Source organism: Triturus cristatus, chromosome 10, assembly GCF_964204655.1.
Source record: "Triturus cristatus chromosome 10, aTriCri1.1, whole genome shotgun sequence".
NCBI lineage: Eukaryota > Metazoa > Chordata > Amphibia > Caudata > Salamandridae > Triturus > Triturus cristatus.
In genome coordinates, this window is record NC_140593.1 from 407,882,865 (window position 1) to 407,898,491 (window position 15,627).

At 45.0% G+C, this 15,627-nt stretch overlaps 1 protein-coding gene across 1 annotated transcript in view; it reads left to right on the plus strand.

The window, feature by feature from the left end:
- Positions 1-13,551: 13,551 nt before the first annotated feature.
- The window catches only part of GPR158 (G protein-coupled receptor 158), a 1,311,614-nt gene continuing 1,309,538 nt past the window's right edge, over positions 13,552-15,627 (plus strand). The window contains exon 1 of the mRNA XM_085631696.1: positions 13,552-14,786. Within this exon, the coding sequence (XP_085487822.1) occupies positions 13,927-14,786 (860 nt within the window). The 5' untranslated portion in view covers positions 13,552-13,926. The remainder of the gene's footprint in view (positions 14,787-15,627) is intronic.

Here is a 15,627-nt window from a genome sequence, read left to right on the forward strand (position 1 = left end):
AAAGACTAGACAGAATATCTCTATTCCTCGTTATTTGTAAGCAGAGAATACCTCCAAAGAACCAATATCGAACAACTAGTGTTCGGACAATCAATCAATCAATCAATCAATGGGGACATAAAGATAGGCACGACGGGTTTCAACGGGGACAAAAGTCTGCGTTACCTACCCTTCACTATTTGCAAAGACTAGACAGAATATTTCTATTCTACGTTATTTGCAAACAGAGAATATCTCAAAGAGCACTATTCTTCAAAACAATCAATGTTCGGACAATCAATCAGTGGGGAGATAAATATAGGCACGACGGGTTACAACGGGGACAAAAGTCTGCGTTACCTACGCTTCACTATCTGCAAAGGGAGAGAGAGAGAGAATTTCTACTCCTCCCCGTTTGTAGACAGCGAATATCTCAAAGAGAACAATCAATGAGCAATACTAGTATTTCAGATAATCAATCAATTATTTCGCAATTTGTCGTGTTTCACGACCTTACCCGGACCGCGTGGACAGTTTCTCGTCTTCCGCCTCCAGCGCCCGATCGTCCTCTACTTTCCGTATTTGCCGCGGCACTCCTGATGGTTCCCAGTCAGGACCGTAGATCACTCGAGAGAGGTCTGCTCGGAACCAGTGAAGTTCGGATGATCGGCTGCCAGACGAGGGTCTATCGGGCAGGAGCTCTCCCGATCGTTGCAGTCGTTCACTCTGTCGTCAGGACCTCTCCCACTGGATCCACGTGTCGCTGATGGGCCCCACGTTTGGGACGCCAATTGTTAAATGGTAGCGGCAGTTTCAGTCGATAACCCTTCAAGTATTGCCCGGCGGTAATCGCCTCTCATACCATTCGATAATTTACCAATGAAAGAGGCAGGCGCCGGAGACTGGAAGGCAGGAAACAAAGTTTTTATTCCGTCGGAGCAGAACACATCAGATCAGACAGCAAGGTATCGTCACGAGGTGCTCTAACTGCATCTCTGAGGCCTGGCCTCTTATACACAGGTTTATGACTTTATTGCAGGTTTATCATACATGGCACATTCTTGAGATCACTTTGATGCATAAAAGAACGTCTTCAGAATCCTTGGCTCAGATCCGATCCCACGCATAGCTACAGTAGAAGTTCCCACCCCACCCGCAGTAGGAGATGGCTATCACACAGCAGGATATTCCGCCAATTCCCGGGTGTGTGTGTGACCGGTCGGGTCTCAGGGGGTGGGGGCCTTGATCTACTGTAATCCCTTTGATGTGGGGCGTTTCCCTTACAGTAGGGGCAATAAACTGCATCCGCAGGGCTAGGTGATGGCCTGGGATCGGTTCGGACAATAGGGCGCAGAGGAAAGGGGTTATCAAAGGGATGCATGACCATGTATGGGATGTCGGTCAGGCGTGGGATGCGGTTCCATGGCAGGGTCGCGCAGAAGGAGAGGGTTTATGGTCCGTGTATGAGAGAGCGGGGGTGGCCGGCGCGCGGGGGATGCTTGCAGCGCCAGGGGGACGCGCTGGCGATCGGCAATGAGCAGGGAGAGACCAGGGTGCCTAAAATGGCTGCCGTGCGCTTTCCTGTGTGTCGCGCTGGGGAGAGACAAGATGGCGCAGATAATGTTCAGTTTGCAAGCTAAATTTCCACACTTCACACTCTTTCTTATATAATCACATTCACAATTACAATTGGCGCATCTGATAATTGTTCAGTGCTCTCTGCGGAGAGGCCAAGGATTGGATGAGGATGCTTTCTGAACCTCTTTATGATCCCCTGACAGGCACTGTGAAATGGTAAACTCCACAGCTCTCAATTGCGTCCCACCCAAAACACACAAGAGTGACTTTTTCACACTATAATGAGTAATATGTTGAATGAAAAAAGCTAAGAAGCACAATATATTGGAAAAAGCAAATACTCTTTGGGAAATGCAAGTGGAAGTGGAAGCGAAATGTAAACAAGAACATCACTCTTCCCAGGCCGAGGGGACCGGTGCCGTTTTTACTGGCTGTCACCAGGGTCGGGAGGGCGAAGGGGGAAGGGGCAGGGCATTTACAGCTAGGGCACCGGCTCGCCAGGCTCGGCCCTCCAGCGACGCCACTAGCAGCGTCTCATTTCTCTCCCCCGCTCCCAATCCCTGCTGCTCCCAGCGCTGCGACTCCCGGCCCCAGTCTGCTGGCAGCGGAAGGCTGGGCACGGCGCAGACGCAGGGAAACGTAGAAACATTGTGTCTCTCCTTCGTGGAAACATTATCCGCTCTCCTAGAACACTGTTCATTAGCAACACGGTACCGTATAATTAGAAACGGAGCATCCCATTTACTGAAACAAAGTATCTCCTTTCAGGCTAAACAGAACCTTTCCCCGTTTCCCTTTTTTCTGTATTTTAAGCTGCTTTTTTCTAAAAGATGCAGCTTTATCCGGGCATCTTAACTCGGGCCCTTGTTGTGTTGATGCGACCCCCACCTGATGTCTATTCTTTGCTGTTGCTTCAAAGACATCCCTTTCACTGCAGAGCGGGACAGCCCCCGCGAGCCCAGGGCACTGCCTCCCAATCCTCTCTCTCTCTCACAGACTTGTTGTGGCTGAGTCCGACTGTTCCCATTAAGGTTAAATGCTGGCCTGTCCGAGTGGGTGGGTGAGGAAGGTTGCAGGTGTGTGTGTGTGTGTGTGCGTGCGTGCGTCTGTCTGTCTGTCTATTCAATTCCTCCGCCTCAAGCTAATGCTCCCTTTGAGTCACTTTTCAGGCCGAGAGGCGCTTGAGTTGCAAGCAATAATTAAGTGCATTTTTGTATCACATATAGTACATCTTTTGCCCAATACCCATCCAGGCAGGGCACTGGGGTTGTCTGGGCCTTCCAGCGCTGTGGTTATTGCTTGAAAGTTGTGCCCTGAAAGGGCTCTGAAAGGTTTGGATTGGAGAGTTGGGGGGAGGGGACAGTGGGGGGTGTGTCTTATAGTGACCATTCACCTGCAGTTAATATGTCAGAGCGATGGAAGCCTCTATGAATGTGAAACTTGGCAGCGTGTTTTAATGGATTGAAGCATTAATTATTGAACACAGGTTGCCGCAGTTGGGTTTATAACACATACAATGTATGTGCAGGCACACGGTGTTCTGCACACACTAAAATAAATGTGATATTACACGAAGACTCACACCTCCTTCTTTACACTTAGAAACGAAAGAAGTGTAATTTGTTTCCCTGTGCCGGCTGGTGATTTTATGAATATATATATAATGCAGGTCTTGATGTTTTTCATATAGACCCACATGCCACTGTTGGGTCAATTCTTTTAATGGTGCCTTATTCTGAAATGGGGTAACTTCAGAGCACTGAAGAGGGCATGATTACACTGCAAGATTTCAATCTTCGAAACAAGTGCAATCTAATATATAACAATATTAAACAATCTAAAGTGATATATTGAAATGCTCTCTAATAACTGTGATGGTCATATCCCTCAGACAAAACATAACATCATTGTGTTTTGGTTGTATTTAATATGTTAGACGCTTCACTTAAATGCTGGACCTCGTGTACTTTAAAATATATGTTGTGTCTTTGTTTCGATTAACTATGGCATATATGTGAAAGAATGCACCTGCTTTTAGATTGCTTTAAAAGTCTTTGTTGGTGTCATTGAAGGTTTAAAAAGCAGGTTCTATTTTAAGTTCCTGCCTTCATTATTTTCTATGGGAGAGTGTTACAATATCAGTGATTGACTATGTGTTGTTTTGGACTTTCTATTGCTCCTTTTTGGCAGTGGTATATTACGCCCATAAAATTTACTCCATCGCCTGTTTCAGGGGGGTGGAGACAGGTAAGTCTACACTGTTGAGTACATTTACATTTGCAAATGGCAAATACCCGAAAGGAGTAAAATTACACAAATGTGTAAGAGTCAACTTACCTGTGTCAATTACTCACCAGTGTAAGTTTCCTTTATGAATAGCCCCGGGTGTGTGTAAATGTCATACACTTTCTCCATTTGTTGTCATCCAGTTCTTTGCTCACATTTGTCTCCCACTTCCTATACAAACCTTTCAAAGTGACTTTCGTCAAATCGAGTAGCCTTCTGTAAAACCATGACAGTCATTACTCCAGCACTTATCCAGTCGCTCAGTTGTCTGACACTTTAAAGCATTTCTGAGAAAAGCTCAATGCCTTTAATAGGACAGTGTCAACACTTCTCAGCAGGGTTTTCATATCTTAATGGGATAGCCATCCAGCATCTCAGCAGGGATACGTCTAGGACAATTCTGTTATTAGTATTTCTCATAGAAGCGATGTGAGACCAGAAACAGTACACACACTTTCAAATATGACAAAATAACACTTTGCAAGAAGACTTTGGGCTCTGTCTAGAGGAAAGGTTCAATATTGAATTTAAAATCCTGTTTGTGAAACACAGTGGGGCAGTGACAAAGGCCAAAACATGGAATGCTTCAAATGCCTTGTAACTGCCCTTCCCTCTTTCTCTGCCTGTCTTCCTTGCTCACATTGCCTCTCTACTGTCGTGTTTCCTTTTCACACACATACACATGCACGTACACACACACATGCACACACATGCACACAATTTTTTTGCACCCCCTTTCTTCCTTCTGCTCTTTTCCTTTCCAAATTAACACCATCTGTTGCCTTCTGTATCTGTCTTCCCCTTCATGTCTCACATGCTATTGATCGCCCACCTTTCCATTGTTCTTCCTCTCACGTCCCTCTCTCATCTCTCATTGTTCTGTCTCCTACCATTTCTGACTCACTCTTTTTATTGCTCTCTCTCACTCTTGCCCTCCTCCTTCATCTTTCTTTCATTTACTCTCTTTACACATTTTTTTTCTCTATTTCACCTCTCCATATATTTTTTGTCTGCTCCCCCACTTCTTTTCACTAACTTTCATCTCTATCTGCCGCTCTCATCTCTCCTCTTTCTGTGCACTTTTATGTCTACATTTGTCACTCTTTCTCTTACTCCCACCCTCAGCATATTTGTTTCAATGCCCTCCATTATTTCTCTATATTCTCGTTCTTTTTTTCCCTCTGCTTGTCGCTCACACTTTCTTTCTCTATTTCTGCTTCTCTCATCATCTTACTGTTCTCCTTATGTCCCTTCTCCGTTTGTCCGTCCCTGAGTGCTACTTACTGAATATAGTTCTATTGCTCATTTTTGGGCTAACTGAAGAGAACTTTGGATCCCTGAATCCAGAGCAAATAATATATAGTATAAATTAAGGGAAAAATTAGGGAATGCTATGTCAAATAGTACCATCTACCAAGTTAGTTGTACCTTTGGACGCACCAACTGCAGCAAAAACGTTTGTTGGAATTAGACCGTGAACTTACCTTCTCCTGGAGAGCCCAGGTCACTCACGGCCACGCTGTGCGTTTGATGTGTAAATTGGATCAAGGTTTTAAGAGCACATTAACAGGATCATCAACGAGCTACAGGGGTAAGCCAGCGAAGTGTGAGAACCACACATCTCTCCTTCATCTGGATTTTGAGAAAGGTGATGTGCTTCCACAAGTTGTCTGGCTCAGGGACAAATATAAGCATTATATTTATATCTAATCTATTTAGGACAGCCCTACTGAGAAGTGAAGTTTTTTCCCTATGAAAAGCAGGACATTTTTGCTGAGAAATGCCAATAATTTCCCAATAAATGTATGGCATTCCCTGTTAGGAAGTGGTGGTACGTTCCATTGTAAATATAACTCCAAATCCAATAAGCCGCAATAAGAACATTATACACAGAGTAACCTTCTGACACGTGTCGGTCCACTCCGACTGAAGGCATATTAAAAAAAATAAGAAAAATAATCATCATTATAGTCATAATAATAATAATAATAATAGATTGTTTTTATGTAGCACTTCATATGCATATCTGTCATTTTACAATATTGTAAATAAATTACATAATAATGTAAGTGACTATGGATATTGTGACACAATGTAATGATACCAACCTCAGAAGGGTGCAGGTAGAGTTGACCTTACTAGGATTAATAATCACCAGCTGCAGAACACTGAAGACGGAGAGTACCTGTGATGCCTGTTAACAATTTTAATGGCTAAACATATAAAAGTCAGGATGTCCCCCCAGAGTATAGCAGCCCTGTTGTGATGAACCTGTAGGGTTCCTATACGAAAATAGTAGCCATGTTGACAAATACAACACTGCTAACTGAATTAGATGCTAGCCCTATTGGCAAATGCCAGTTCTTTCAGTTCAGACGGAACCATGCATGCCTTTACTATGTTGTCAATATAACGCATGCGTCATTAAATATGCAGGCATTTACTACTAATTGTTTTAAAGCGTATATCCCTTTACCGCGCATGCCTTTACCATAAACTTTTTTTTGTAAAGCCATGGTTGGTAAAGGCATTTACGTGCTCCAAATTTGGCATGGGTGGTAATGGACGGGTTGGGCTACACAGTGAATGAGGGATTGTTTTTCTGCGCTTTGCAGGTTGTCTTAGGAAGCCGGGGGAGAGGAGGGTGTATTAGCAATAGGCAGTATCGAGTGCCCCCAACAGGGCCCCGTGGGCTGAGTGTACAGTGGTAGCTTGTTAGCTGCAGGGTGGTGCACTTTCGAGGGCCTCCCAGTGCTCCACGTTGAAAGCCTGGGCCAGTGAGCAGATGATGCCAGCAGGGGAAAAGCAACAGCCTCTGGACAGTAGAGATCAGTCCTGGGTCCTCCCCTTTCCGCCCAAAGAAGCAAACACACAGTCCAGGACCAGGAAATGCCACACCAGGGGTTGGGATGGGATCAAATGCTGCGCAGTAGCTCCGCATATCCCGGGAGCCCCGTTGGCCAGTTGTCACAAGAACTAAAAGGCAAGCTGCAGGGCACGGGACATGCCCTCCTTGCTCTGCTGCTGGTGCGCATCAACTCGGTAACAGACAATACCCAGAGTCTAAAAAACAGACCCACCCCCACCCCCAGCTCTGAGCCCTAATCCCCATCCCTGTGATAACACCCCTGTGTCTACAGCCCTAGAAACCGTCCTGTCCCTGGCCTTGAGCCCTTAGCCTGACTCCCAGGCCGACCCACCCCTATAACTGACCCCCGGGACAACCCCAGAGGCTTAAAAACACAGAGAACAGCATGACCAAAGACCGGACCGTGACCGGCGAGCAGCTTTGTACTTAGAACGTAAGTGAACAGCTCGTAAGTGGGGGTGGAGGGGGGTCTGTATTTTTTTTTGTAGTGTTTGAATATTACAGTTACCTGCATTACATAACTACGCATATGCCTAAACCATTACCACACATATACCTTTATCATTCACGCCTTCAGAACAACATTTGTGGTAAAGTCATGAGTGGAAAAGGCATATTGGTCATACAGGCATGTGTGAAATAAGCATGCATGGTAAAGGAATATGCGTGGTAATAGCTTCATAGTGACTGCATCATGTGGTTATAACTATGTTGTAATAGCTGTTTCCCGTTCTTTCTGATTGCGAGTATTGTAGGTCTGTTTATCATTGTGAGGCAATCCTATAGAGAAGTGTCAGTGCGGGTCCCTCACATGTATTGCAGTTCTCTTCAAGGGAGCCATGTGCTCTTCCAGGTAATGTATTTCAGCACTGGTGGGAAATGTGGGTCCTCTTCCGTTTATAGTGATGCAGCATGCTGAGAAGTGCCGTATGGTCTTGTCGAAAGCACTCTAGCTCTGTTGAACGGTGTAAGGCTATGCCGGATCCGCTGAAATTATAATTTGTGAGATGAAGATCTCTGCAGGAGGCACATTAACCTAGGAAACATTCACCAGGGTTGGCACAGGGGCTATGCAGAGGGAACAGAGATCTCTGAAGAAGGTACACTAACCCATCATGATATTCACTTCAACGGAGCAGTGGGAAGGTCTTAAGGCGAGTTAAAAGTAGGGCATCCCTGGTTTATGGCCAATTATGCTCCAGCCAGAGAGCAAAACAAAAAAATATATTGACAGCATATACAGAACTATAATGACTTTCCAGAATTTCCTGTTGACAGGTGCCACTAGCAGCCCAATAGGACTTGAGTAGTGTCAGCTACTTACTTCTAAGGTGTTGCTGAAATCATGAAAGCTAAGTTTGAGAACACTAAATTTAGGGCCCTGGAAATATTTTCAGCATAATTATGGATTTGCCTCATTTGCCGCAAAACTCCAATGTCTGCAGCAAAATCTGCAGATTTCACACAGAAAATCTTTCTTTCTTAAACTGATCAAGAATTACTAGAATAAGAGCCAAAATGCGGTTATGGTGGCCTTTCAGACAATGAGTGTTGTATACACGTGTTAAACTAGTACTACTGACATGCAGCTTTGCTCAGAGGGCATTACTGTGTGTTGACATAGCAAAATAATGAAATAAAACTGCCACATACTACTATGCTGCTATATGCTGCATACATTGCCTTTTCTTCCTGAATAATTTTGTCACCGCTGCCACATAATTTGGTCCCCCATTGCCACATAATCCCAGTGGCCCTGACTAGATTGAATGATTGCATACCAGTGCAAGCTTCTGACTTGGCCCACCAATGTGCATCAAACCTGATGCTGAGCAAGAGAGGGAAATTCTGACTATTCCTATTGAATACTTTCACTGTCAGATGTGGCTATCAAAAGGTGATGGTACTTTGTAATTTAAAGAATTACAGAAAGCCCACAGTCCAAGTGCAGACACTTTCCCATTAAACCGGTATAGCAGCACTACTGAGAAATACAGTTGGTATGCCATTAAACGTGTTGCAATCCTGCTGGGACGTCCTAGGTTGTGCGCCATTAAAAGAGCAATAAATGCTTGCTCTGCATCTTAAAAATTATAAAACTCTACTAAAATGAGCAGGAGCTGCACTGCCCATCACTATAAATGTACATGTCCAGGAGTACGCCCCGGTGTTTCAGCTTCCACAGCAATTCATTGATTTCGGTCTATGCTAAGAGTGTCGACAAGAAATGTAAACGAAAGTGTCAATTTGTGTGTGCGGCACTTCGTACTGCCCTATTTCTAATTTTTACTGTTATACAACCTGAGAAACATAGGTGCATGGCGGTCTGCCAGGACTTCCATGGCATGAGCAAATGGAAAAGCCATGCTAACAGTTAATTACAACACCAGCCAAGTGTCCTCTTAATGCACATACTCTTACAAAACTTTGCACGCAAGATATCTTCATCGTGACATACAAAAGGTTTTCACTATGAACAAGGCAGGGACGGCAGCTGGCCTTGTTAACCCTTGTTATTTCTTACCTTATGCCAATTCATCGCCCTTTACCTGTCTTCCCTTTCTCTTTGTCTTTCCAGGAGACACCTATGGCTGAAGGTCAACCGCATGGCCCGAGTTAGGCCTCTCCAATCAAAGTTCATAAATACACCTTTGCAGCTCCACCAAGAGATTAGTAGAGAACATTAGAACATGGATATGAGATGCTGACAAGAGAAGCAGCAGTAGAACAATGGTTAGTATCTGAAGAAACAACACCATGGGTGTTAAAATAACCCAACTTCTTCTCTGATGATCTCGATGGTTTTATGTATGCCTGTGACCCTGGCATGTTCTCGGTACATAGAACTATTGATTGACGGGGAGAGCTGGCGTTTATTTGGCAGTTACAAGTATTCGTAGGAGAATAAAATATATTTAAACTTACATTGACAGTTTTCACCCACTAACCCTGTTCGGTGCCAGGGTTATTTGGGGGAAGGAGACGCACTTAAACATGGATAGGCTGTGACCCACCAGCCTCTCCCACAAGCCTACCAAAATGTCTACAGACCTTTCAGCACCCTCAGACGAACAACACAGCTCCATATCACTGGTTAGAAAATGTTGTTCCCCAACAGCAAAACAATATCATTTACACAGCCATCTTTTGCAGGAAACAGCAGAACTTGTCAGATAAATCTTCCTCCTCCCTCATGCATACATCACAACACAGCAACATAGCTATATAATATCCCAAATACACAACATATGCACTCCACATCACAGTGCTCCGGTACATCAGAACATTTTAGACAACATGTTCAATATGTTCAAGACATACATCTACACAGATGTCTGCCTAATGTCTGCCTAATGTGCCATAAGAACGCGAATCATTACAGGCCATGGATAATGGCTCACTCTTGGGGAAGAAGGGAAACTGCAAAGTTATGTGGCTCACTCACTGGTGCGCATATGAAGACCCCAAGGAAACTCAAACACAACAGGGCCATTCAGTGGTCTGTCATTAACCCAAAAGGCATATTTACTAAGCACTGCCCAAACCAGACCAATTATCACACAGATTAGAAACAAAAATCCCTGATTGCCGACCGTGGCTCTAGTCAACAAGAAAGTCCAGAAGCACAGTACTCAAAGGCAATGTCGGGCTTCTTGAGAGTACGCCAATTTAAACTAATGGCTGACATGTTTTGTACAAGTGCTGAGGTTGTAAAATACATATAGTTATTACTGTATGTGAATAATATCAGACCTATAGTAAGATGTTACTGTTTTTTTTTTTATTATGGCTACATTGCTGTGCAGATCAGTCTATGTGAATTTTCGTATACTTTTGTTTCTCAGTTTGTCTGATATATGTGTCTCCGTAAATTTCAGTAATAAACCCAAAAACAAGTTCACTCGTCTATCTATCTATCTATCTATCTATCTATCTATCTATCTATCTATCTATCTATCTATCTATCTATCTATCTATCTATCTATCTATCTATCTATCTATCTATCTATCTATCTATCTATCTATCTATCTATCTATCTATCTATCTATCTATCTGGGTCGGCTCCTCCATTAGGGCGGAGGAGCATCTCCCCACTGCTTTCTTGCAGTGTGAGAAGCAGAAACATAAAATGATATTTTAAATACTATTTTCTGTTTCTGCTTCTCACACTGCGAGAAAGCAGATGGGTATACCGGTTTTGGGGCTGGCGGGCCGGGGAGGAGTGGCTAGGCCAATGCTGTGGGCCCTGACTGTTTGGTCAGACCTCTGGGGCCGACAAAACCAGTCATGCGCACTCTGACTTTTCACTATGTAGGCAGCCTACATAGAGAACATGGCCTCCCCATAGGCGCCCAGCTGAGAGCCATCCCCACCAATCACAATGCTGCCATTGCAGTGTTGTGATTGGCTTAGGAGATGGGAGGGAGGCTGCCTGTGGCTGCTTCCTGTTGGGAAAACGCAGGGCCCGGACAGGAGCTGAGGCGGCGCGGGACCCGGTAATGTACGTTTTTTTTAATTTCAATTAAACTCCCCTCCCAAACCGGGTGACCCCCTGCGTGACCCCCCCACTCCCGCTCACCCACGAGTCATGCCAGCCACGACTGCCATCTATCTATCTATCTATCTATCTATCTATCTATCTATCTATCTATCTATCTATCTATCTATCTATCTATCTATCTATCTATCTATCTATCTATCTATCTATCTATCTGTCTGTCTGTCTGTCTGTCTATCTATCTATCTATCTATCTATCTATCTGAAATTGTGACAAATAACATATCCTTCTTGGCAGAAAAAAAGCAAACTCCTATGCAGAAATGTCTATCTATCTATCTATCTATCTATCTATCCATCTATCTATCTATCTATCTATCTATCTATCTATCTATCTATCTATCTATCTATCTATCTATCTATCTGAAATTGTGACAAATAACACATCCTTTTTGGCAGAAAAAAGCAAACTCCTATGCAGAAATGTTTATCTATCTATCTATCTATCTATCTATCTATCTATCTATCTATCTATCTATCTATCTATCTATCTAAAATTATGACATATAACGTATCCTTTTCAGCAGAAAAAAGCACTCTTATGCAGAAATATCTATCTATCTATCTATCTATCTATCTATCTATCTATCTATCTATCTATCTATCTATCTATCTATCTATCTATCTATCTATCTGAAATTGTGACAAATAACACATTCTTTTTGGCAGAAAAAAGCAAACTCCTATGCAGAAATGTTTATCTATCTATCTATCTATCTATCTATCTATCTATCTATCTATCTATCTAAAATTGTGACATATAACGTATCCTTTTCAGCAGAAAAAAGCACTCTTATGCAGAAATATCTATCTATCTATCTATCTATCTATCTATCTATCTATCTATCTATCTATCTATCTATCTATCTATCTGAAATTGTGACAAATAACACATCCTTTTTGGCAGAAAAAAGCAAACTCCTATGCAGAAATGTCTATCTATCTATCTATCTATCTATCTATCTATCTATCTATCTATCTATCTATCTATCTATCTATCTATCTATCTATCTATCTATCTATCTATCTATCTATCTATCTATCTATCTATCTATCTGTCTGTCTGTCTGTCTGTCTGTCTATCTATCTATCTATCTATCTATCTATCTATCTATCTATCTAAAATTGTGACATATAACGTATCCTTTTCAGCAGAAAACAGCACTCTTATGCAGATCTATCTATCTATCTATCTATCTATCTATCTATCTATCTATCTATCTATCTATCTATCTATCTATCTATCTATCTATCTATCTATCTGTCTGTCTGTCTGTCTGTCTGTTTATCTGTCTGTCTGTCTGTCTGAATGTCTATCTATATACATATAACTATCTATCCATTCCCCCATCGATTTGATATTGCGACATACAACGTATCATTTTCAGCAGAAAAGGGTAAACTCCTACGCAGAAATATCATCTTTACCCTAATGGATTTTATCTATTACTCTATTTATAACCGCGCATGAAACGTGAACCAGATATTCCCTCGCTCGTTTTTTTTTTGCTTGCTCTCTGTTGCTCCCTCTCTCTCTATTTAATACACACACGCCCGCGCACGCACATAAACACACAGGCAAACGGGCATTTGAAGCACAACCAGGAGATGTCTCTTCAAGACACAGCTGCAATTACCTTGCCATAACAAACTCGACGTAATTATGAATTAATTCAACGATAGGCTCGAAAAGTGTAGTCGCTCAGAAAAGGTGTAAACATGCTCTACGGTTGCTGTGAGGCGCAGTGCCTACATTCCTGCACATTACCAAGTGTTGCTTTAGCGCGGACTTTGGTCATGTTAGGGACCGTTGCAGCGCCTTGAGAGAGCAACGCTATTGTTTTAAGTGCCCCTGCTAACCTGGCCTCTTACTGGAAGTCTTAAGGCGAGAGGAGCTGGCCTTTTCCCCCCTCTCCTCTGAGATGTCTTTGCGCCCTCCCTCCCTGTCTCTCTATGGATTCTCCGGCTCCACTGTTTGCTCCTTGTTCAGCACTGGACAGCTCCTCCAATCCTCCTTCCACCCTGACTAACAAATGGTTGCGAGGTGATTGACGCGCGATCCGGCCATACAGAGCCCAAGACGCCTGAAACACACCTATGAGCGGCTGCTAGGTAGGAGTTAACGACAAGGAGGGTTTGGTTGTGACAAAACTGTAGTTTCAGCATGCCAGCGCCAGAAGAGGGAGGAGTGTACGCTTAAGCTCACCCAAGTGCTTAATTAAGCGGCGTCTTTGCGCCCTCCCCCTGTACACTCTCAGCAAACAATCGGCAAAGCTCTGTTTCTTTTCTTGAGCCGTTGTTTCGTGCTCCCCGGCTGGAAGTGCCGCGCCTGCAGGATGAAGAAGACGGAGCGGGACTTGCCCCTGATTATCCGGGAGAGCCGCATTTGCATACACAGCTTCCGAATAGCTCAATGAAAGCGAGGGAAGCGGATGGGGTTAAAGACGTAAGCAGGCTAACTATAGCTTCCTCTCAAGATGGGATGTAACCTGCTCACATCCAGGCGACGGGCAGAGTAATTCCCAGAGCAGGGTTGCGCGCGGCGCTCGGTTGTCACAGGTGAGCGGATCCGCCGCGCGGAGGCGGCGCGTGCAGGCGGCAAGAAGGGGCACTTTCCAGGGGCAGATTAAAAGTGCTCCCGGCGCGGCGAGGGACATGGCTGTGCCACTTCGGGTCTTCCTTCTCCTCGCCCACCTGGGCGCCATCGCATCCGAGGAGTTCGAAGGGCGAGTGAGCCACAAGGAGAGGAAAGAAACCAGGGAGCAGCAGTCTATTTACGACAACATCCGGAGCCCGGACATACCTTCTCCCTGGAGTAGGTCCACGCGCAGCCCGGCTGCGGCACAGAAGCCCGCCGGGGCATTGCCCAAACATGTGGCATCATTTCTCTACACGGGGGATTCTCAGGAGCTGAAGCATCTGAACTGCTCCAGGAGGTATGAACTAGCCGGGGTGCCCCACGCCTCGTCGCACCCCTCCCTGCAAGGCGCCCTGGACACGCTGATCCACGCCACCAACTTTCTAAACATGATTTTGCAAAGCAATAAATCCCGGGAGCAGAACTTGCAAGGGGACATGGAGTGGTATCACGCCCTGGTCAGAAGCGTCTTGGAAGGTAATTCCGACATCCTGAGGGCAGCCATCACTTTCCACATGGACCCCCTGTCCCCCACCCCTCACGTCTTCCTCCAGGCCACCAGGCAGGAGAGCCAAATTCACCTGCAGGACCTGTCCTCCTCTGCCCATCTGCTGGCCAACGCCACCATCGAAACCGAGTGGTTCAACACTTTCAAGGGCAAATGGAGGCCCCACCTGCACAAGCGGCTCCTGAGCACGGGCCCCAAAAGTTTGGAGAACAGCTGGAAGAAGGGAGATGGCTTTGCAGTAGAAAAGAACCACATACGCTGGTCTTCGCCCTTCCTGGAGTGTGAAAACGGAAACTACAAACCCCACTGGGTCCTGACCCTGTCGGCAGCCTTTTATGGTCTGAAGCCCAACCTAGTACCGGAGTTTAGGTAAGAAGCGCGTCGACCGATTTATCTAAGGTCGGTTGTTGAGTAATAAATCGATGAGCAGTGGGATGCTGGAGAGCGCTGCACCGATGAGGGGGAGGCGTGGGTGAAGGAGCCGAGAACCCTAATGGCCGGTTTTAGTCATTAGTGACACCACGGAGCACGCTGCACAGCGATGCGTGGTGGCCAGGGCTGCCCTTCTAGACATAAAATCCATTCGGTTCTGGGAAAGCAGCTACCCTCGCCGGTAAAGTGGGAGCGTTTTTACGAGCCACTGAGGTCAGCCGAGATTCAGCGGCAGCTGTGAAATCCCCTCTGCCAGCGCTCAGGCGCATGGAAGTTGTTGTACTAGGCGTTAATTGAGGGAGTGAAATAAGGCTCACTGGGGAAATACCGGCAGAACACATGCATTTTTTCCCCCTAAATGGTGATATTGTGTTATCAGAGCAATCCCCGCTCGTTTCGGAATTTACTTAAAATGCCACATATTATAAATTAATGTACATGATTGTGCCTGATTCATTTCGGCCTCGAGCCGCCTTGTCGCCACCACTTTCTGTCTTAGGTTCTCTGTACGGAAACAGACCGTAATAAGCAAGAAACAAACAAAACCCCCGCCAAGAGACACGCCCGCGAAGCCCTTTGTGTTTAGGCCGGAAGAATGTCAGGTTGAAAGGAAGCATTGATTAATTTACAACGAGAAAACGTGTATTAATTGATATCGATCGTTGTGCTACCAAGCAAACAAGGAAGGGCGGCCCAGAGCGTGCAGTGGAGTAGAGTAGAGGAGACACACCGCAGGGGCACCCCCTTCCCAGATCACACACAGCAGGGGCACCCCCGC